Raw genomic sequence first — 23,258 nt, forward strand, 5'->3', positions numbered from 1 at the left:
AAATTTTCAGAAAAGAAATATTACTGAACAATAACAATAATTTGATTAAAACATAACCATAACTTTTATCAAGTGAATATAAATAAATTGAATAGAAGTTATTATGAAACTGTTAATTAGGCCGCCACTTATCAGTCACCTTCACAGCTCAATTACTAAACAATTTCTTACCCATTTAATCAGATAGCGATACAAGCCAATGAGATCATTATAATACAAACATAACTCATTCACTGTAACTGTTTCAACTTTTTTGTTTCAGATAATAACGGAGCGGCGATAGTGCAACTTCTTTCTTTCGCTTCATTTTAAAAGTGTTCGATTTTATAATCTGTGTTCTGTGCTGTCAGTTTGAAAAAAAAATGTGTTGTGTGCCAGTTTGAAAAAAGAATCTATTTTTAAACTTTTTAGTTTTAAATAAATTCGTTTGACAGTTATTAGTGAATTGTGCGTGTGTGTATAATGTCAGAGTATGGGTGAGCCAACCATACACAAGACCTGCGTTCGGGTGAACTCAGCTGACGACGGCTCGAGGGACGAAGTCGACCATGACTTGCCAAAGAGGAATCCTTTTATACGGGTATGTATTGCTGTGATATACATTTTTTATCATACTAAATGATGGAAATATACTTACTAAAGTTATCTCTGAAATTTTTCCCTTATGACTAATCATTCATATAAATGATTATTCATAATTAGGTACCTACATTTTGATTTTTTAACACCAGTAAAAGAATATCTAGGATATGTACTGTCAAATTGCATTCTGTGCTTTCATCTAAATCAGTTCAGCCGTTTCTACACAATCGAGTATCATACATCCAAACTCATCAACAATATTACTAGGGTACTAGGTAACACTTGATTTACAAGAAAGATATGAAGCATGTCCGTTTGTCACGACATCATATCTTCAGTAGTGCAATTTCCCAGTAAATGCATGTAGGTCTGTGTGCCGCGATTGTATTGTTATATTATAATTATTTACATGTATTTGATTCTTAAGTTAACCTACATTGATATATCTATAAGTATCATGCTTATATTAAAAAGTTGATTTGTACTTTAAAATGTTTGTCAGGAATAGACTCAAAAGTACTGGACCAATTGAAATACTTTATCAACCTGCTAAAACCTACATTTATGCTAATTGATAAATGATTTAAAAAAAACCTAAAAAGTACGCTGTAGTAAGATAAACTCATGAAATTATTGTTTTGTGATTATAAGTGTACAAAGTTTAAAATAAATCTGTCCGTTTAAAGTAGGTCAAAATCCAGTCTAAGGGAGTCGGTCGCATTATCGCATACAAACATAACATACTTAAAAAGCTAAAAAAACGCGTAAAAAAATATCTTCTTTCTAATATGTATTATTGTTGATGTGAATAATTTATATAAATAGAAGTAATGATAAGAATCGTGGGAAAGTATCTAGATAACACATATATTTGTTAACGTTTATGTTTGATAAAATATTAGATAACATTTAATCTATTTATATACTTAGAAATAAAACTCATTCAACAGTGATATAGATAGTAGTTTCATCATCAAAGAAAATCAATATATAAAAAGTATCCCATGGGCCATGTCACTCTCTAGCTTGCTCACAATACAATTAGGTACATAAATCATCATCCGTTGTGACGTGAAAGAAAGACAAACAAACACACATCATCATCATCAGCCCATATACGTTCCCGCTGGGACACGAGCCACCTAAGAGGGTACAGGCCATACTAATCCACCACACTGGCCAAGTGCGGGCCGGCAGAAGTCACATGTCGTCGAAGTTTTGATTCTTCGACATGTCGGTAATCGGTATCCTCACGATGCTTTCCTTTACCGTTCGAGCACAATTTCGTTACTTCCAGAAAAAGGAATCGCCAAATGTGTTGCTAAGCGCAAATCTCGAGAACAACTGAACCGATTTCGTTAATTATTTTTTTATAATATTCCTTGAAGTACGAGGATCGTTCTTAGATAACGATATAAAGAACGTAAATATGTATGTATCACGGGCGAGGCCGGGGCGGATCATTAGTTTATAATATTAGTTAGGAAGTAAGGATATACTAAATATGTACTAAATACTTGTTTACTTCGTCTGAAACCATAGATAGTAATTATACAACATAGGAAGAAAGTATTTCCCACCAATTTTTAACTTTCTTCACTACAGGAACACTATGGCTACCTGTCAAGACAGGAAACACATATATACTAGTTTTTCTACACTACCTTCTAGGATCTAAGAAAGTGGTTTGTTGATTTTGAGGAAACGGAAATGAATGTTGTTTTATCCCATAATCCCACATCACCACATGGTTGGCCATCTATAAATATTTAATTTAAACGTAGGTATTTCTAAGATAGTGAGTAGATAATCAGTAAAAACTCAATTTAAAAGCCTTATTGCACGCCTCATAAGCGAAGCGTTGAGGTGGGTACTACTGTCACTTCGCGCAAAACATCTGATTTTTCAAACTTAAAATGTCTTTATGTATCATACATTGCACTTGTAAGATAATACATACACACACATATTAAGAAAAAAACACTATTTTTAACGTTCATGATATTTTTGATGTCATTTTTGTTATTTAAACTAGTTAAAAAACAGTTTAAAAAAGTTCTGTCTTGGACGTCCGTGTGTCTGTATGTGCGGATCCTTTTTCTTGTTAACACGATAGCGACCGAAATACTTTACTAATCGAGTCTTTTTTTTTCTCTTACGCTTGAGTATGCTCAGGAATAGAACCCTTTCATTTTTCAGGGTCTGATTCGATGTGGTTTAATTGTTATTAAATAAACAAAAATAATAATTAATAAATATTTATTAAAAAAAAATTATGAGGCGTGCACTTTTGGATTTTCCAAATTATTGCACGCCTCATAAGCGAAGCGTTGAGGTGGGTACTACTGTCACTTCACGCAAAACATCTGATTTTTCAAACTTAAAATGTCTTTATGTATCATACATTGCACTTGTAAGATAATACATACACACACATATTAAGAAAAAACACTATTTTTAACGTTCATGATATTTTTGATGTCATTTTTGTTATTTAAACTAGTTAAAAAACAGTTTAAAAAAGTTCTGTCTTGGACGTCCGTGTGTCTGTATGTGCGGATCCTTTTTCTTGTTAACACGATAGCGACCGAAATACTTTACTAATCGAGTCTTTTTTTTTCTCTTACGCTTGAGTATGCTCAGGAATAGAACCCTTTCATTTTTCAGGGTCTGATTCGATGTGGTTTAATTGTTATTAAATAAACAAAAATAATAATTAATAAATATTTATAAAAAAAAATTATGAGGCGTGCACTTTTGGATTTTCCAAATTATTTCTAATTTGTAACGTGTGGCTTAATTCAATTTCCAAATATTGATTAAGGTCACAGACAATCAAAGATTATATTTTTTAAAATTCTAAGAATAATTAGACATCATTTTATTGCATGGATATCTATAATATTATAAAGCAGAAGAGTTTGTTTGTTTGTTTGTTTGAACGCTCAGGAACTACAAGTCCGATTTCAAAAATTATTTCGGTGTTAGATAGCCCATTTATCGAGGAAGGCTATAGGCTATATATCATCTCGCTAAGACCAACAGGAGCGGAGCAATGCGAGTGAAACCGCGAGGCACTGCAGTTAGTTTTTAATATTGATTATCTGGCCCTTATAATATTATTAAATGCTAATAAATTTAATGTAGTCCATCTGGTCCATTTTAACACCAAAATTACCTACCTATAAGTACCATACAACGCTCCACATACAACTATAAGCTTGCGCCACGGCGTTTAACGAGTCTGTGTTACCATTGTCTATCCGCTAGAAAGTTATTTTTCCCACATTACATTAACGAGGCTGTTAAATTCTTACGAAATATCATCGATACTTTCACTTGCAATTTTTTTGTTAGAAAAGTGCATTCTTTGAAATTGCAATGCCCATAATAATTTATCAAAAAAGGCTCTTCAGTACCATTTACCATTTACCTATGTGATTTAATAATTTGCTGGATGATTCTCAATTCCGAAGAGCAGATCAGATAATTTTAAATATATATCAAAAGATCGGCAACCGTGTAAAGAAATTAAATGAAAAATCTCGAATTTAAAACTTTTATATTCTTGTAAACTTTTGCTTATTTATTTATATGGAACTTTCCGAAATGTAAACTTATACAATATCAATCGATTTAAAATCAGCGATATAGAGTAATTTTAAAAATTGTCACTTTATAAGGAAAATTTATGAACAAGCAGCATCGTAATTATTGATTTAATAATCGGATACAAATTACAATCTGCAAAAAATTACTAAACTCAAGCGAAGCCACGGCACACAACTACTCCACCAGTACGGTGACTTCAAAAAGTTCAGACTGCTGTCTGATGTAATCGTATTTTTTGCTCCGTGCCCCGTTTGAGATAATTCGTAGCACTTACACAGAGTAAATAAATGTAGAGACTTTTCAAATTAAATTTTTTATACCGTCTGGTAGATTATCTACTCTGTATTTTTGTTAGGAAATTTGTGACGCTTCAGGAGTTTTCTTTTTGAGAGACGTAAAGCTTTGGTAGTTTATAAATTATTTTCCTTGTGCTTATAAATGCTATTAAATATTTGTACAATATACATCGATATTATAATTCGATATCTCTTAAAAAATAGGAAGAACCTATTCTTTAATTATTTTATGGCACCAATCTTGCAATATCACTAGAGAACAATTTCTAACACAAAAATGAACCTTTCTTCAAATAAAAATGGGGAGGTATATAGAGGCAAGGGTCCTAAACTTTATTTTTGCACATTAATTTAGAATAAATACTTATTAAATATGCAGCATCTATACACACCTACTCTACAAGGTTTTTGAACTCACTCATTCATTCGTAAATTCATTTAAGTTGACCTCAATCGAGTTTTGCAAGCGCCAAGCCTACCTGTACCCTGAAATGCCATACCATCCTAACCGACACACATGTCCACACAAATTTACACCCTAATCAACCAACATAAAGATTATTATCCCATCGGTGTATAAACTTCATTATTGATCAATCAAATTATCATTCTATATACAAGTACATGTGATTTAAATTCCATTGCATCCTTTTATGACAAATTGATATTTTTAAGTTCGTGGCGTGTTTAGGCAGGAACGCAGTAATTACGCCCAGATTGGCCAAAAGTGCTATAATATGGCATAATTGAAAGGTTTTAAAGCTGTGCTTTTTGTGGTATGATGGAAGGGGACTGTGTAGCGGTAATAAGTTTTAATTTTGGTTAAATAATACGAAAAATTGTTATATGATTAGGTAATATCTGTAATCTGTGTGGCATCGTGACTCCCAATGTAATTAGAAATTTCAGTGTGATTTTTTTTTTGTTTAGGAGAGGTTTACCTCTACATATAAAACAAAAAAAATACATAAACCTGTAATCATAATAAAAATACAATCTTTATGCATCTTATTCCATTTGCATATGTAGGAACATTATGAAAACCTTAGTTTTTGGGACCGATTAAACTTTTACTATCGATTATTTTAAAATATTTCCATAACTTATTATTTTCTCAGATACTAATTTTAACATACATTTTACGTCACAAACACAACGTAGGCAAAGTCGGGTCTCTACCAATATTAAATTTTCATTGTAAAGATAAAGCTATACAATAATATGCAAATGGCATCGCATTCCCATCTACATTGAGGTCGGCCGCGAGGTCTTTTGTTATTATCATTTATTGGTATCTAATGCTGCTTATATAAATACAATTTTTTTTGACGTGTAACTTCTTTAGGCGCGTTGATTTCAAGGTAAAATTTCCAAGTAAAATTTCATGGCATCACCGTCACGTCAAGGAATAAGGCGACGATTTTTGTATCTTTGAATCTTGCCACAGAAGTTTCACTTCAGAAACGTGTGGTCGGCACACACGCTCTTTTTTATCTTATTGGTGTGTACGAAATTTTGAGCGTGAAAGTGCACTGTATTATAATTTTTATATTTTTTAATAACTATTCAATATAAACTAGTCGCTGACCCGGCATCGCCATGGATTTACAGGGATAAAACCAACAAAAAATAACCCGTATCAATCGATATCAATTTGAGGTATAACTACTCATGTAAGAATTTTAATAGTTCACATTTTTTTAGTTTATGTATTACTGTTATTAGATAACTAAATAGTTACTACGTTATTAGTAATATTATGTAGTAGGAAACTTTGAAAACTTATCCGCCTTACAAAAATATAACAGCAATTCATTTAAACTAAACTATGCTAAGTTAAACTACTAGGCGCATACAATTTTCATTTTAAATATTCACAAGCGATATATCGATCGGAATTTATGTATTATTCGATCGAATTTAATTATACATACAGATTCGTTTTATAAATGCATATAGGTACAATAATTTAATATAACTTTATGTATTTATATTTAAGTAATAATTATTTTACTTTAATTCTAATTAATTGTATCTACTACAAACTAGACGTACCTATTGCACGCCTCATAAGCGAAGCGTTGAGGCGGGTACTACTGTCACTTCGCGCAAAACATCTGATTTTTCAAACTTAAAATGTCTTTATGTATCATACATTGCACTTGTAAGATAATACATACACACACATATTAAGAAAAAACACTATTTTTAACATTCATGATATTTTTGATGTCATTTTTGTTATTTAAACTAGTTAAAAATCAGTTTAAAAAAGTTCTGTCTTGGACGTCCGTGTGTCTGTATGTGCGGATCCTTTTTCTTGTTAACACGATAGCGACCGAAATACTTTACTAATCGAGTCTTTTTTTTTCTCTTACGCTTGAGTATGCTCAGGAATAGAACCCTTTCATTTTTCAGGGTCTGATTCGATGTGGTTTAATTGTTATTAAATAAACAAAAATAATAATTAATAAATATTTATTAAAAAAAATTATGAGGCGTGCACTTTTGGATTTTCCAAATTATTTTAGTTTAAGTATTACTGTTATTAGATAACTAAATAGTAACTACGTTATTACTAATATTATGTAGTAGGAAACTTTGAAAACTTATCCGCCTTACAAAAATATAACAGCAATTCATTTAAACTAAACTATGCTAAGTTAAACTACTAGGCGCATACAATTTTCATTTTAAATATTCACAAGCAATATATCGATCGGGATTTATGTATTATTCGATCGAATTTAATTATACATACAGATTCGTTTTATAAATGCATATAGGTACAATAATTTAATATAACTTTATGTATTTATATTTAAGAAATAATTATTTTACTTTAATTCTAATTTGTACTACACACTAAACGTACCTATTTGTTATCATATTGTATCTTCTGATATATTCACCAATCTTTCTTTCTTTCTTTCTGTAACAAATCTATATTCCCTATAAAGTTCTACGCTCGACGCAGGAGCGGTCGTATCGGTCAGATGGGCGCGCGGCTTCCGTGTTCAGTGCTTTAAGGGGAAGTACCGCAACTTGGTTGGTGAAATATCCGTGCGGATAATATTTCGCAGTGATTTCGTTGTAATATGCAAGAAAGGAATATTCTATTGACGTGACAACGTCTTAAATTAGGTTGCGACTGGGAGTCACTTATGAAAAAGTGTAACGCTCGGTAACGTTACGATGAGTCACCGAACGAGAGAGAGGCCCGCCGAATGCCTTGCGTCTCTCTCCCACTCAACTATGATCGAGAAAAAGACGTTGTCACGTAAAATCTTCGCCCGTAAAACCGACTTTACAGGCAACCATTTTTATAGGAAGGATAATTAATTTATGTGTAACTTTGTTTTAAAAACGCAATAGTACATAGTTATAAAATATTAAGTATTGTTTATCTAAGTTAATTGTTTGTAAGTGTAATTACTATGTAATTTCTATGTTTCTGTTGAATATTTCAATGTCTATATTACCGCCTCATGGATTTACTGATGATTAATAAGATAAAAAAGACGTGTGGCACTCGGGGACTGCCGCGGTAAAGCTATTGCATAGCATGCCTTCAAGCCACACCTCCGTGCCCGTCGGAGTGGGGAGCGTGAGGTTTTTTTCGTTAGGGAATTTCTAGATACGGTCCCCGCGCTCAAGGCCCGCGATAGAAGCTTTGCAATAGCTTAACATTATCTTATGAAATTCATCAAGCGCAACTATGGAGTTTCTTGTCGTTTCTTCTCCGTAGCTGCTTTCAGAATCGGTGGTAAATGTTAAAAATATGTAATGACGTTTCAAAAGTGCTTCTATAAGAAGTCTAATTGAATAAATAAATGTTTGAGTTTGAGATTGAGTTTACATGAATACATAGGATACAGAATCATTCTCAGTTGACAAACCAATTACGCGCATAAATACATAATATAATGTCGGAGATCACACTTATGCTCTATAGCCTATCTTGGTTTCCGAAATTCCGTCCATCAAAACTTCCATAAAATGCTCATACATTAATTTCAAAGCGCTTCAAAGTTCAAACAGCTTCGCCTTAATCAAGTCACGGTAAACGCACCACAGTTGGAAGCCACATTCCCGCGCGGACGCGACGCTCAGCGCACGCGCATCGGATTTATATAAATAATATTATTATTATTTGTGAAGTGATTGTTTGTGTCTGTGATTTGTGATTTCTTGTGGTAATTGTGTTTTTTGATGCTTTTTGTAAAAAACAAAATTCATAAAAAAAATCAATACAATAAATACACTTGAAGGAAAATAATGTGGAAATGAAATTCGGTCAAAAAAAATAACCCTAAACAAAATTTTGAAATAATAAGCTTTCTCAGTAGGTTTTTTCAGTTTTAATATGATATAAAATAATTCCACATACGGTGTGAAAACGAATTTCTTGCATTAGGTAAATTCATTCATAAATAAATATATAACTTTAAATAGAATAAATAACATAAAAAACTACAGGAAATAACCAAGAATTGATTTCTAGTAAAAGACTTCAACGCTCCACTGCCCTTTTGAATTTGAAATAACAATATTTAGTCGTAGGTATCTATTTAACATAATATCTATAAATAGAATGTAGAAATATATTATAATATATTAGGAAGTTATTTATAACCTTTACAGTTAACAATATTAAATCTATTTTATCCGAAAATTTCCGAAAACACGCAAATAAAATTTCGAAAACTAGTTCTCAAATAAAAATTACTTAAAATTACAAAAAGATACCCGCCTTTTTAATGCATATAAAATCTACCTACCCATTAATCAAAATTTCATTCATTCTGACGAATTACGCAACAAATTTAAAACGAAAGTATTATCCAATCCGGTAAAAGTAATTTATTGTTTAGTTAAAAGTCGGTAAAATGTTCAGAAAAAGGTCATATTATTCATCACTTTTCATACTTTCTTACTGACCGATGACTCGAGGTTTTGGACAATACATATTGGTCGTTATTTAACTTTCGCAAGACTACGGTCGCGGTTTATGACATTCCTATATTCACTAACCGAAACACGCGGTTTCACTCATGGTACCCGGAAATTTAAATCAACACTTATCTATAGATCCAAACATAGGTACAAAATTGAATTTATAGATATCCCGAAAGAGTTAAAACATCTGACTCTCCAATCACACAGAGTTTCCTGTGTATTTAATCTATTAAAATTAATATCTAGAAATTTAATAAAATAAATGTAATAATTAACTTCGACTTTTGATGAGAATAAGTATACCTATAGGCACATTCATTCTCATTTTTTTTGAGCATTTTCTGTCCCGCTATAGAATAGAATTTATGGTCAATATTATTAATTATGATATGATACAATAACGTAATACTTAGAAACCCAGTTTGGACTTCACAATATCTCTTTGTATGCAACATTCATTTTATTAATGTTAAATCTACCAAAAAAATTCAAGAGAAATGATAGACTAACTAACAGTCCTGATTAAAAAGCAAGCAAACATACAAAACCACTTACCCGTTAATGGGTACTAGATGTTTAAACACCATTAATAATATTACATTATAATTAATATAAGTAACTTCAACAAGCTTAACAAATTACCTTAGATAATCTTGTCTTATAATAATGCGTAAGTTAGCACGTATGCTGAGGTTCGAGATCCCCGTCAAGGGGGGACGCCCGCCCGCATGTCGCTACCAGGGTGAACCTTCAAGATGTAGAAGCCCTTCTGGCTCACATCGAGAGACACCACATAAAAAAAATACGATGGATGAAAAAAATTCTGAACCATTGATTTAAAATTCTGCTAGGAAATTCAAATCACCATTTTAATATAATAGACAAGGACAGATAAGCTAAACAGAACATAATATCCACAGGCACTGAAACCGCCCTTAACTATAATCTACGTCTTTATAAGATTTCCCATAAAACCGAGGTTTAAATTAAGTCGCGTTCACACACACCAGGGGGTTACCATGATGTCGTATAGCAGTACCTATTATTTTCAGAGCAGCACTATAATGGCGTTAGACAACCTATAGATCTCTATAATTTACTGCACTAGAAATAATACTGCTTTAAGATGGTAACCGCCCAGGTTCTAACTCGATGCATTAACAACCTACATTACAACATCAAATTGGTCGTTTTTTCGCTTCAGGCGTTCAGAGAAAACACTTTCTTTTCGAAGTGCCTCTTACGTTTTGTTTTTATTGGTAACACTTTCGAGATGGTGTTAACGGTTCTTTATATTAATGACGGTGTTTGATGTTTTCAAAGCCTTGGTAGACCACAAACATTTAAACCTTTGGTTAAAGATTGGTTAGTATCTAGCACAAACCTTTCCCCTTGCACCCTTTGGTTTATAATTATTTGTTTTGGTTTTATCGGCTTCTAACAATCGAAACCGAATTGCAGTACATCCTTTAAATGACCGCGCTTATCGTTGCTTAACCCGCATACTTATTCTAAAAAGTGAAGAAACTTTCCTTCGAGTTTGTAAATTTGATGATTTAAGTTAAAATTATCGACTTATTCAAATAAGAAATATAATTCAAAGTACAAGATATTTTTAAAATTTTTCTCGATAAAACATATCACCACGCTAATACATAATACATCGAAACAATATTGCCTAAAACAAACCAAAAAAAAAAAAACATAAAACCCTAAAAGTGTACAATAAATAAATTTAATTCTTCAATTAAATTCCTATGAATACGAAATAAAAATAATTATATATATGTCGTTTAAAAACCGTGAAAAATATAAGTAAAAAAAATGCAAAATCTTATTTTTAAATCTTTCTTATTCCCATAGGTATTATATTGACTTATAAACACGAATAAATGACACACAAATCGACTCTATAGTTTTTATGGAAGTGCAGTAAACGAGTGTAACTTGTGATGGTGACTAACGAAAACATCATGAAAATGTCCTCTGTGATTATGGTAAGTATATTTATAACTTTAATTAATAATATATTTCATTTTTGAAGTGAAACTTCTATAGGCGCGTTGACAGTAAAATTTCAAGGTCGCGTCATGGCTATACCGTCATGTCATGGAGTATTGAGACGATTTTGGTATCTTTGAATCTTGTCAAAAGAAGTTTCACTTCTGACACGTGTGCTCGGCACACTATAATAATGGTGATGTTTCTACATAGTATACTACCTACATGTATTTCGAGTGAGACTTATTTAAAACGAGTCAAATGTCGATCTTTTATACCGTGTATGTATGGTATGTACATGTAGGTACAAATGTTGTAACTTGTAACTTATTGGTAAATAAACATTTCTACAAAAAAAGGTCACTGACCTTCCTGGGGTGGGTGCTACTATTCCAAATTGTATAATAATGTGACTAAAATGACAATTATTCTCTTATGAGTCCTTAACGATTTTAGTGTGATTTTTACTTGTTTCTGTAATTCTTTAGAAGCTCGTTTAACAAAACTAAATTAGTAACAATGTGTGATGATATCTTAAATTAAAGATTCATTCAATATCTAAAATACGTTCGAGACAATTTATTGATATTCATTGTCCAGTTTGTTTAATAGCCAATAACCTAAGGCGTGTTTCAATTTTTTCCATGCGGGACGTTCGTGTCTTTGTATTTTACACGGAATTTAATAGAAGAAGTTTTCTTATAAAATATACTACAGTAAAGACACTGAGACATCCTAAAATATGTTCGAGGCAATTTATGTACTTTTATTGAAAAATTCAAAGAACATCTAAGTTAAAATAGCCTTACTTTGATGAAATTTTATGCGTATATGGCGTCGAATTTCTAGTTCGATCTTACAACAGAGTTAAAAAAAAAATAAAAAATACACACTAAATGATAGGTTAATGCTTAAAAATTTGCAATAAAAAAAATACATATTATATGTTTTATGAAAAAAATTGAATAATTTAAAGTTCTCTAGAATTTTCGATTATATACGGGAGCGCAAACGTTGTTACGGCAGATCTATATAATCGAATATTCTAGAGAATTTTAAATTATACCATTACCTTCATATAACATAGTAGTTAGTTTTTTTAAACGAGCTCCTAAAGAATTAAAGAAACAAGTCAAAATCACTCTTAAAATCGATACGGCCTCTTAAGTCTTAAAGGCATAAAAAAACCTCATTCGGTTGAAAACTCACGGAGTCGTCGAAAAAAAAAACGAAAAAAGATTGTTTTTTCTTGTTTACGTATTTTTTAAAATAAATAAATGAACGTTCTATATTCAAATGTATTTTGCTATAAATAACTGTAATCAACAATTTTTAATGGCTTTTATGAGCACATCATTAAAATGTGTGCCACCGCTGTTTACGTCTAATCTATACTAAATTTTCCATCAATGGGCCACTTTTATGTATTAGATAGTAGTAAATAGCATCTGTAATATTATATAATATCGGGTTTTAGTATGATGCAATATGTTGTTGTTTTTAAACTTTTTTCAATCGACTTCAAAAAAAGGTTGTCAATACAAATATACATATTTTTGAGTCTGGTACCTCTGAACTTTCGACTGGGTGAGCAGATTTTGATGATTATTATTTTTTTATTTGAATTCTGGTGCCTCCTGTTATATTAAATATTATTTTTTTGGCCTTCTATGTATAGGTAATCAGGGCAGAGAAGGTACTTATTATTTTTATTACGATTTTTACAATTTCAAATGAAAAAACTAAAATAATTTAATAACATTTTCTCAACGTAAAATCACATAAGTATCTAGTTTTAATTGCGCGTACGTTTATTCCTGAATCAGAGTAAACCAGTTGCAGTGACATCGCAGGCGCGAGGTTCCTTCCCTGTACGTAAATAAATAGATTACAGGCAATGAACTTTGCAGAAAACTGTGGAGTCGCTGTTATGTGAACAAAGTTCGTTATCGCACCTTGCGAAAGGGGGCCAGACGGAATTAAAATTAAAAGTTGTAACATGTAACGACACTTTATGCCCTAATTGTAAACCGTGCGGTGTGCGCGTGTTTCTCTGTCTGTCTCTCTAACTCTCTATCCCATAGAAAGCAAGCCAGTTATTTTAGTAACTTCGTTCCATCTGGGTGCCCCTTAACACCTCTCAAGTTATTTTTAATGTTTTTCGCCTTGTAGGTACATGAGTATAATAAGTACACGTAATATATAGCACAGCATTTAATATTAATGCACAGTTAATTTTATACGTTAGTTCTTTCTTTTTATGAATATTATGTTTTAAGGTGTCTTCAATTCCATCAATTTAAGATTCCATAATTCGCCATACAGATTTTTCGAAACTCTTTATCTCAAACAGTCAAATATGAAACACAATCCAAAAAAATATCAGACTAAAAAACCCGTCGACTCCACACATCCTCTGTCCGGGTCGTCGTTCTCCATTGCATAATAACGACTCAATCGATTTATAGTCCAGCTCCGAGTCCGGACTTGTTATACGATTGGCGGAAATATATTAACTTTTTGTATCATTAGGTATAGGTACTATTGCGTAAGCGGAATTTAAAGTATTAATTAGCTGTAATCTATACTAATATATCTATAAGTACTTTAATATTAAAAAGCGGAAGAATTTGTTTATTTGTTTGTTTGTTTGAACGCGCTAATCTCAGGAACTACTGGTCCGATTTGAAAAATTCTTTCGGTTTTAGATAGCCCATTTATCGAGGAAGGCTATAGGCTATATATCATTACGCTAAGACCAACAGGAGCGGAGCAATGCGGGTGAAACCGCAGGGCACAGCTAGTATGCTATAAGTGCATGCATACGTGCAGTTTCATCCATCGACTACCAAAACTGAAGAACTACTGCTTTTTTTAGTATGCTAGTAATCTTCGCTTGGATTTAAAGAAAAACGTTTAAAGATACTCTAAATGATGATATATTATAGTGATCATAATGAAAAAAGCGCTAATAAACTTTATGCACTAATGGGTTAAGAAAGAAGTGCTCGAAAGCTGTGGCGAGCAACTAGTCAATAACACAACATAATATTTAATAAATTCTTCCCCCTATCTGTCTGTCCCTATGTATGCTACGCAACTGATTTTGGTAGTGTTTTTAATAAATTGATACTCAGCATTCTTTTGATAGTTATATAGTAATAAAAAAAAAATGTTTTTTCTTTTAGACAAGTTTTCATTTTGGGTTTGAGTAAAGTGCCTTCATTTAAGTTATTAGGATAGTGTTTATTATATTAAGTATTAGTGATAGGAAAGTTTCAATATTCAATTTTTTAAGTTTTATAAGGCAGAGAGCATAATAATTAATAATTAAAAAGCAAATGAATCAAACACGTTATATTTAATAGCCAAATCATCGGAAGCGTTCCGTTAACAGAATCGGTGTCAATGGAACCGGCCGTGGGACTTTGTCTGTTTGTTTAACATTTTTGTGTTATCTGTGCTCTTTAATAAAAAAATAAAAAAGTAAGAAATTCTATTACTGCAGCTTATGTGCTCTGTATAAAGATATGATGTATAAAGATATAAGAAGTTCCATGAATGCTTATTGAAGTCTAAGTTATAAGTTTTCATGAAGTATCTATGGAGAAATGAAGAAATATACCCATAGCTTAACTTAAGTAAGTAGAGCTACGAATAGGTTTTAACATTTCAGTCGCCACACAAATATTTATATTAGATTTTTAGCTCTTAATTTTTTATCTCTGTTATTTTCTATAGCTTTTAAGAGTGCTTTTGTTATTGTATGTGGTGGTGGTACTTTGGTGATTCTAATAAATGTATTTTATTCTTATTCTTATTCTAACGCGAACCCACAATAACATTTTCTCCTATCAAAAAATCTCCTATCAAAAGTGTTCAAAGCGACTGAAGAGCTTTTCACTTCAAAAGCTTTATTCACTCAAGCGTTACATAGGTGCATTTAAAACTACCATAAATTTTCCAAAGCACGGCTTATTATTTAAACATTCAAATTTAAACCAAATGCATATATTAACCTCACCAAATACTTTAACCTCATACGTAATAAATTATCTACAGAATATTCATAACTTCAAAATCTGTTGCATGATTTTTGGAGTGTATTGGTATCCGTATATGGCATCTTGTTAAAACGGGATTGTAAAAGTAGCTTTCATATATAACTAGCTGTGCCCCGTGGTATTACCCGCATTGCTCCTATTGGTCTTAGCGTGATGCTATCCTATCCTCGCTAAATGCTATCCTCGATAAATGGGCTATCTAACACTGCAATCGATGTTCAAATAGGGCCCGTGGTTCCCGAGATTAGCGCATTCAAACAAACTCTTAAGCTTTGTAATATGTAAAGATAACAATAGGTACTATTTGTGTCATAATTAATTGATGAAATATTTACAAAAAATCTGTTATTTTGTAATATATTGAATACAAAAATACAATAAATTTATTTCTAATCCGACACAACTTTCGTATAATATCATATTGCTTATTAGTTTTCAACGAGCATAAAATAAATTGGATTTTATATCCCGTTGCAATTAGCTAATGTAATTTAATATCTACTTGGGCTTAATACAACAAAACAAGTGTGTAATAAATTTTCATTTTATTAACACTTTCAAAAACTTGAAACAAGGCCTTTACACTCGATTTGTAACTATTACCACCTCGTTTTTAATACAGCCGTTTTATGGTTACCAGAGAGTAGGTACACATACGTAAAGGGCATCCATAGATAACGTCAAATTGTCATTTATATAAATCTGTGTCAGTGGTTGGTCTAGTTACCTTCTTAACTACTGAACTTATATAAATGGTGTTTAATGTTCCCAAAGTTTATTAAAACTTGTGATAATCTATTACATACATACCTTTCTACGTATACATAAAAATACTATTTATTACTTAAAATTGTATATAGGTAGTTTTTAACCGAAAATTGTGCATCTAAAATCCCTCCTTTTGCAATTGCATAAAATAACTGTACATTCATAATAATACAAATTTCTTAACCATTATCATTATTATATACGATGATATTTGTAAACCTACCGTGTAATTACATACATTGCTTGCTAGTTAGGGTTTATTTTACATACTCGCCTACAAACCACACAGTGTATTTATACATTACTCGAACTCAAGTATTAAACTACAAATTAACTATACGTAGATACTAGATGGCATACGTTGCGTCTTAGCTAGGTTATGCTTTACATACTCGCGTACATAACACGCAATGTATCATACATTAATTGAACCTAGCAGCCTTCACGGATCAACATACTCTTTCGTAAATCTGCCCGGATATGGCGAAGGTAATTGGAATGAACTATCTTATATTTATTAACCGCTAGCGGTTATATTTTGTGAATATGTGTACATACTACATACTCATAGGTATGTATATTTCTTCTGATAGATCGCGGACGAATTCTACCAGCACTCGTGGCTCATTGAAACGGCTGGACGGTCACAGTGGGAATCGATATAACCCACGGTTCCTTTTTTCCGTAAATTTTCATACATTGTCATTTTAACTGACAAATACGTGCAAATACCTAAGCTTACCAGAATATATTAGTATAATAAGCTGTCAATCCCGTACAAATATTTAAATCTAATTCTCATGAAGTCGTCCACAGTGATCATTGTTTCGGAATTAATTACCAATAATATAATGAATTACTTGCTCTATAGTAATAGCTAGAGAGCTAGCGCAAAGCTACCTGTATGTATTTGACCAGACCTGGATTTTTGTGTGTTGATTCCCCTATACCTACCATACATGAGATGAGGAGTCACTAAGCCCAGAGTGGTGGACGGGGCGGGCGCTCAGGTAAGACAGGTGGAAATTTTTGGCGAACTTTAAAACCATTTGACCACGTCTGCCATTTTGATATATGAAAATAGATTATTATTATTATCGGAAAATAACAATGGCAGACCATTATCACGCGGATAACATCCTGGCAGACACTTATGAAAGTGCTGAAAAAAATACAATTTTGAAAGTAATTGACCAGATCTGCCATTCATATATTTTATTTATTAGGGTCTTAAAAACTTATTTTCGAAACGGCAGACATTTTCATGGCGTACAGACTTCAGCAGACAACAAGACTTATGTGTTAGAGAGATAGCGCAATGCTACCTGTATGTATTTGACCAGACCTAGATTTTTGTGTGTTGATTCCCCTATACCTACAATACATGAGATGAGGAGTCACTAAGCCCAGAGTGGTGGACGGGGCGGGCGCTCAGGTAAGACAGGTGGAAATTTTTGGCGAACTTTAAAACCATTTGACCACGTCTGCCATTTTGATATATGAAAATAGATTATTATTATTATCGGAAAATAACAATGGCAGACCATTATCACGCGGATAACATTCTGGCAGACACTTATGAAAGTGCTGAAAAAAATACAATTTTGAAAGTAATTGACCAGATCTGCCATTCATATATTTTATTTATTAGGGTCTTAAAAACTTATTTTCGAAACGGCAGACATTTTCATGGCGTACAGACTGCAGCAGACAACAAGACTTTAAGTAGGTACAGACTTTAGCAGTCAACAAGACTTAGCTACTACATGGTCAGATGTATGTACCTATATGTATTACGTTCCCTGACCTTACATCAATGATTTACTTTATTAATGTTTTTATGGTCATTTACATTTAATTTTGAAAACTATGGAATAAAATTTATAAATTTGACGTATTTCCTAGTTTAGGCAATGCCTTTGATGTCGCACGAGCCGCCGCGCCGCCAGTGTAGGTACTTCTGCTGCTACATGAAAATATGCTAGGGTTGCAACAAATGGGAAATAAAACAATTGTGATTATTACTATTATGATGTAATCATTTATTCATATGTACATTCAAAACAATTGCGATTATTAAATCTGATGTAATTATTTTTTCATAAATGTATAATTATTAATTACATAATATATTGCACTGTGAAATATTTACGTATCACTTTATTTTTGATGTTCTTAATTGTCTTTTATAAAATTTAAGTGACGCATTCGCATTGGGATCAACAATCCGATAAGAAAAGAATGGGGACAACATATACATAGCTTTGATTTCAATTCTACAGATACAAAATATACAATCTATCTAAAATGATACAACGGATGTTTCCTGCGTTTTCTCGTCAAAATACCGAAACAACGTAATTATTGTATAGTAGTTGGGCGTGAAAGTAAAAAAACAAATGAAAAGTGTTTTCCATATGATTATTTATTAAATTTACGCGATTAAGAATAATTTCAACGATACAATTTAGTAACCGAGAATTCAGAGGATTAAAGAAAATACCTGCCTGATCATTTTATCAAACTCTAAAAGAATTATGGTTATTTCGCATCACTCGGTTTATTAGTTTGGTAATAATTATCAAAGATACAACCCTAGCCATTGAGTCGAACGGTAGGCAACACAATATCGACTTTGTGCGGGTACATATGGTACATTTCTTCTTGCTGTGAAGCGTAATTATTATTATTAAGATATTTTAGGCTATTATAGCGTAGTGATTTTCACTTTTGCATGAAAGTGATACTGAAAACATCTGGCAATAACCGTTTGAGTGGGACACGAAAAGAGCCCTCTCAGATATAAACCCTAGACTATTTGAATGCTAGTAACTATATAAAATAAAAATACTATGGCTAGAGTGAGAATAATAGTGATATATAGGGAAAAAAAGATAGCTACAGAGATAGTACATGCATAGATCTGACCATGTAGTAGCTCTAAGTTTTGTTGTCTGCTGAAGTCTGTACGCCATGAAAATGTCTGCCGTTTCGAAAATAAGTTTTTAAGACCCTAATAAATAAAATATATGAATGGCAGATCTGGTCAATTACTTTCAAAATTGTATTTTTTTCAGCACTTTCATAAGTGTCTGCCAGAATGTTATCCGCGTGATAATGGTCTGCCATTGTTATTTTCCGATAATAATAATAATCTATTTTCATATATCAAAATGGCAGACGTGGTCAAATGGTTTTAAAGTTCGCCAAAAATTTCCACCTGTCTTACCTGAGCGCCCGCCCCGTCCACCACTCTGGGCTTAGTGACTCCTCATCTCATGTATAGTAGGTATAGGGGAATCAACACACAAAAATCCAGGTCTGGTCAAATACATACAGGTAGCTTTGCGCTAGCTCTCTAGCTATAAATACCACGTAAATACCCACTATATAGAGAAAGACTCAACATCCATTACTGGAAGTATTCCCTATTCGTAACACTTGCATAAGAAAAATCAAAGAGAAATAATGCGTAACTCTATAAAAAGCTGGATTACTTTACCATTAACGTTAAGCCTTGTCACATAATACCATACTATTATAGAAACATTGCTCAATAGTCAGTGTTTATGACTGTCTATGGTGTGCATTTCCCGTAATCATATAATGATCTATTTCATAACAAGTTATCTAAACACATTCTTGCTATTGTTCATGAAATAAACTATTGTTTTTCCTGGTTTCTGGACCGAAAATAGTCGAAATAGGCCTATATTTTATTACAAAATTGTGACTACATAGACTGCATCACTACTTACCATCAGGTAATGGTGCAGTCAAATGCCTGGCTATTTCTATATATATATAAAAAATACTTCCCGTATTCAGTTAAACTGTCAAGCGCAGGAAATTTAACTATTCGTTAAGATCCCTTTCATTTTCCATTGTTTTGAATCATTTTTTTTATTACTTTAGTATCTCTTTCAAAGTTTAACAAAAATATAAAAGCATCACTAATGTCGTTTTCTAGATGAAGCGTAATGTTTGTTTTGCGATGTAAGTATTAAAAATTCAAAATGTACAAATTCTATACACATACAAGTAAAATCAAATTTAAAATATAATAGAGAATCTATGATTAAGTTTAATTGAATAATAAATGTAGTCTATAAAGCTTAATAAAATAATGACAGAGATCGCTAGAAAATTATAATCATTTCTAGGTCACCTGACTTGGTTCTAAATAAATAAAACCTCATATAAATTACAGTAATAAGTATAATTTCAGAGTCTAATGCGAATTTAAATGGGATAATAATACAGCATCCATATTAATATTATAAATAATATCTAGGTTCTTCTTCAGTCTGCTGTATAATAAGTGTTCTTTAATTTATATATTTTATGTAAGTATCAATTTATTATATAAGTACCTACAATGAAGGCCGTTATTCTTCAAAGCAATCATGATACAAGAAAAAATACTGCTGAACGTTTATAGATAAGAGTTATCTCATGTTCTACTTACATTTGTACAATTATCTCAATTTTATTCATTAGATATATTTAATTCGACATTACGAAAACTTAAACGCAGAGAAAGGCAAGTTGACGGAGTACTAAAATTAAATGTTACACCGTTAACTTCAAGACATAACATACATTTTCTCAATATTTCCTAATTCGTAACTGCTAGTTCAAAATATCTCTTAACTAAAACTACTAATAAATATACTGTATATAATAATTATACTGTCGAGAAATAGTTATAATTTTGAATTGCAATACTTTCTTATACTGTGGCAACATTTCCTACACTTTACTTCCCAGTCAAGTTACACCACAAACATTACGTTATGATTAAATGTCTGTCTTTCAAAACTGTTTAAGCTTTGAGTTACATTATTATGTAAGTAATTGCTGAAACTTTGGTTCGTTTAGTTATATTCATTTCATATTATTTCTGCACACGTTTGGTTTTAGGTCATAAATCATTTCAAATCTTTTCGAATTATTTGTAGATGCTATTAAGTCTTTTATAAAGGTCTGGAACTTAGCTATGCTAATTTCACAATGTATAAAACTAATTGAGAATCTCCAATTCTTCCAAAGATATTACGTAAAACAAAACAAAGATACCAAATTTTGGAAGACATAAAAATCATATGAAATAAATCGCGGAAAATCAAACAATAACCACATTTATTTGCCTCCATAAAACTCAATGTTCATGTCCAATTACTAATCGGATATCGATATTACGAAACATCGATTTCTATTCGATGATCGATTCGTGTTCAGCAGCCATCAGAGTACAAACGGATATAAGTATTACATAAAAGTTATGGATTTATTCTTTACGCTGTTTACTTGAAATCCCTGAAGTGTCAGACTATATTCTTTCAAAAGAGTGCTTTCCACCAATAATATGCGAGAATGTGTAGCGAGGTACCTACCTATGTGTTTGTAAATAACCAATAGTATCGCTTCAAACGCTCGCTTCAAACTTTAAATTAAATGAAGAGATATGATTGGTTCTTTACAAACATATTCCTCGCACATTATTAGTGAGAAAGCACCCTAAGCTTTAAGTATAGTTTTAGTTGTATACAGGAGGAGTTAATATACTTTAAAATGCGATATAAGTAAATGTAATTAATTAAAAATCGCCAATTAACATATAAATATAAGATCAACATAATTATTATGTTAAACTTACTCCGAATTTTATCATAATTACTACGAAGATGTTGACTCAGTTACGCAAAATGGCTGAAATAATCTGTGTGCTAAGTGTGAGTTTTTGTTCGCACTCGATCGCGATAAAGTTAACTCGGATTTCTATGAAATTGAAACAGCGCCGCTTAGCTTCCCCATACGTCCGCTAGGGGCGCTGTTCGATTTCCCATACTAATTCGGCTGTGACGCAGACGCGATAGTAACGTTTCGTACTCGATCAAACTCACACTAGGGGTACTGATCTGATAATGATACATATTATTTATTGTATCTAGTGTTATTTATTGTATCCTTGATAATATCTACAGAATATCTGAATTCTGAAACATATGTGCTAGAATACAACAAAATCTAGGATTAGCTTTTATTTTTGGGCGGGTAAATGCACAGACCACCAGTCACCACAGATAGTTAATACTTTGACACAATTCCACAGATAATAAAAACGCGGTGGTCAAAGGAGGTTTTACTTTTTAAATCATGCAACTGGTTGCATTAAATAAATATTAAAACGTTCCGATTTCGCTAACTGACCTTTATATGTTGTAACTGCTGGCATGTTATTTGTAATCGTAACATAATAATTACAAAACTGTTTATTTTATGCACACGCACACATTTGCATATGTTTATAGGAAAGTAAGGTAACACAACCATAAGTAATAGTACTTATGGTTGTGTTATGTTGTGACTATACTACACAGTACGTTGATACAAACTGCCATGACACAATTTTGAATGTAGTAATTTTCGTTACAAATCCTACTAATAATATAAATGCTAAAGTTTATGATGGATGGATGTTTGTTACTCTTTCACGCAAATACTACTGAACCGATTACAATGAAATTTAATATGTAGATAGCTGAAGACCCAGAATAAGACAGGAACAGGAACTATGCGGGTTTTTCTTTGAAAAAGCGGGCTAAGCCGCGGGCGAAAATCGCTTATTAATATACCGTTCTTCTACGTTTATCAAATTTTATTCAAATCGTTTTTACATTTTTTTCTTATTAGGATTTGTATGTGAAATATGTTCATCTAATTTGTTGATTTCCCGCTAAAACAAATTAATTTTTTAAATACATTTTTACGTAACAAACGTAAACGTGTTGAAAGTTAAATTTGATATAATATTATAATTAAGCTAAGATTGTTATTACGATAGATAAGAGGTGAAATAACTATGTACATTATAATATGAGCACATAACATATGGATGAAATAACATATTTAAAAATACCTTGTAGAATGTAGATGAAGACATATTTTGAACAAAAATATGTATATTTAATCA

At 31.8% G+C, this 23,258-nt stretch overlaps 1 protein-coding gene across 5 annotated transcripts in view; it reads left to right on the forward strand.

The window, feature by feature from the left end:
* Rhp (GTP-Rho-binding protein rhophilin) overlaps window positions 1-23,258 on the forward strand; it is an 82,746-nt gene that overhangs the window by 17,513 nt on the left and 41,975 nt on the right. Inside the window, exons 1-2 of one of the 5 annotated variants that reach the window (XM_089710913.1) lie at window positions 8,541-8,686; window positions 11,313-11,446. In XM_089710913.1, coding sequence (XP_089567039.1) covers window positions 11,402-11,446 — 45 coding nt within the window. In that variant the 5' untranslated portion in view covers window positions 8,541-8,686; window positions 11,313-11,401. Of the gene's footprint in view, window positions 1-262; window positions 581-8,540; window positions 8,690-11,312; window positions 11,447-23,258 lie in introns of those variants that run through there. The other 4 variants (XM_089710914.1, XM_089710916.1, XM_089710915.1 and 1 more) reach the window with 4 other exon arrangements.

The sequence above is a fragment of the Colias philodice genome, chromosome 25 (assembly GCF_061535455.1).
Source record: "Colias philodice isolate Cphi_HAF_F1 chromosome 25, ilColPhil1 Martin Lab GWU primary, whole genome shotgun sequence".
NCBI classification, from domain to species: Eukaryota; Metazoa; Arthropoda; class Insecta; order Lepidoptera; family Pieridae; genus Colias; species Colias philodice.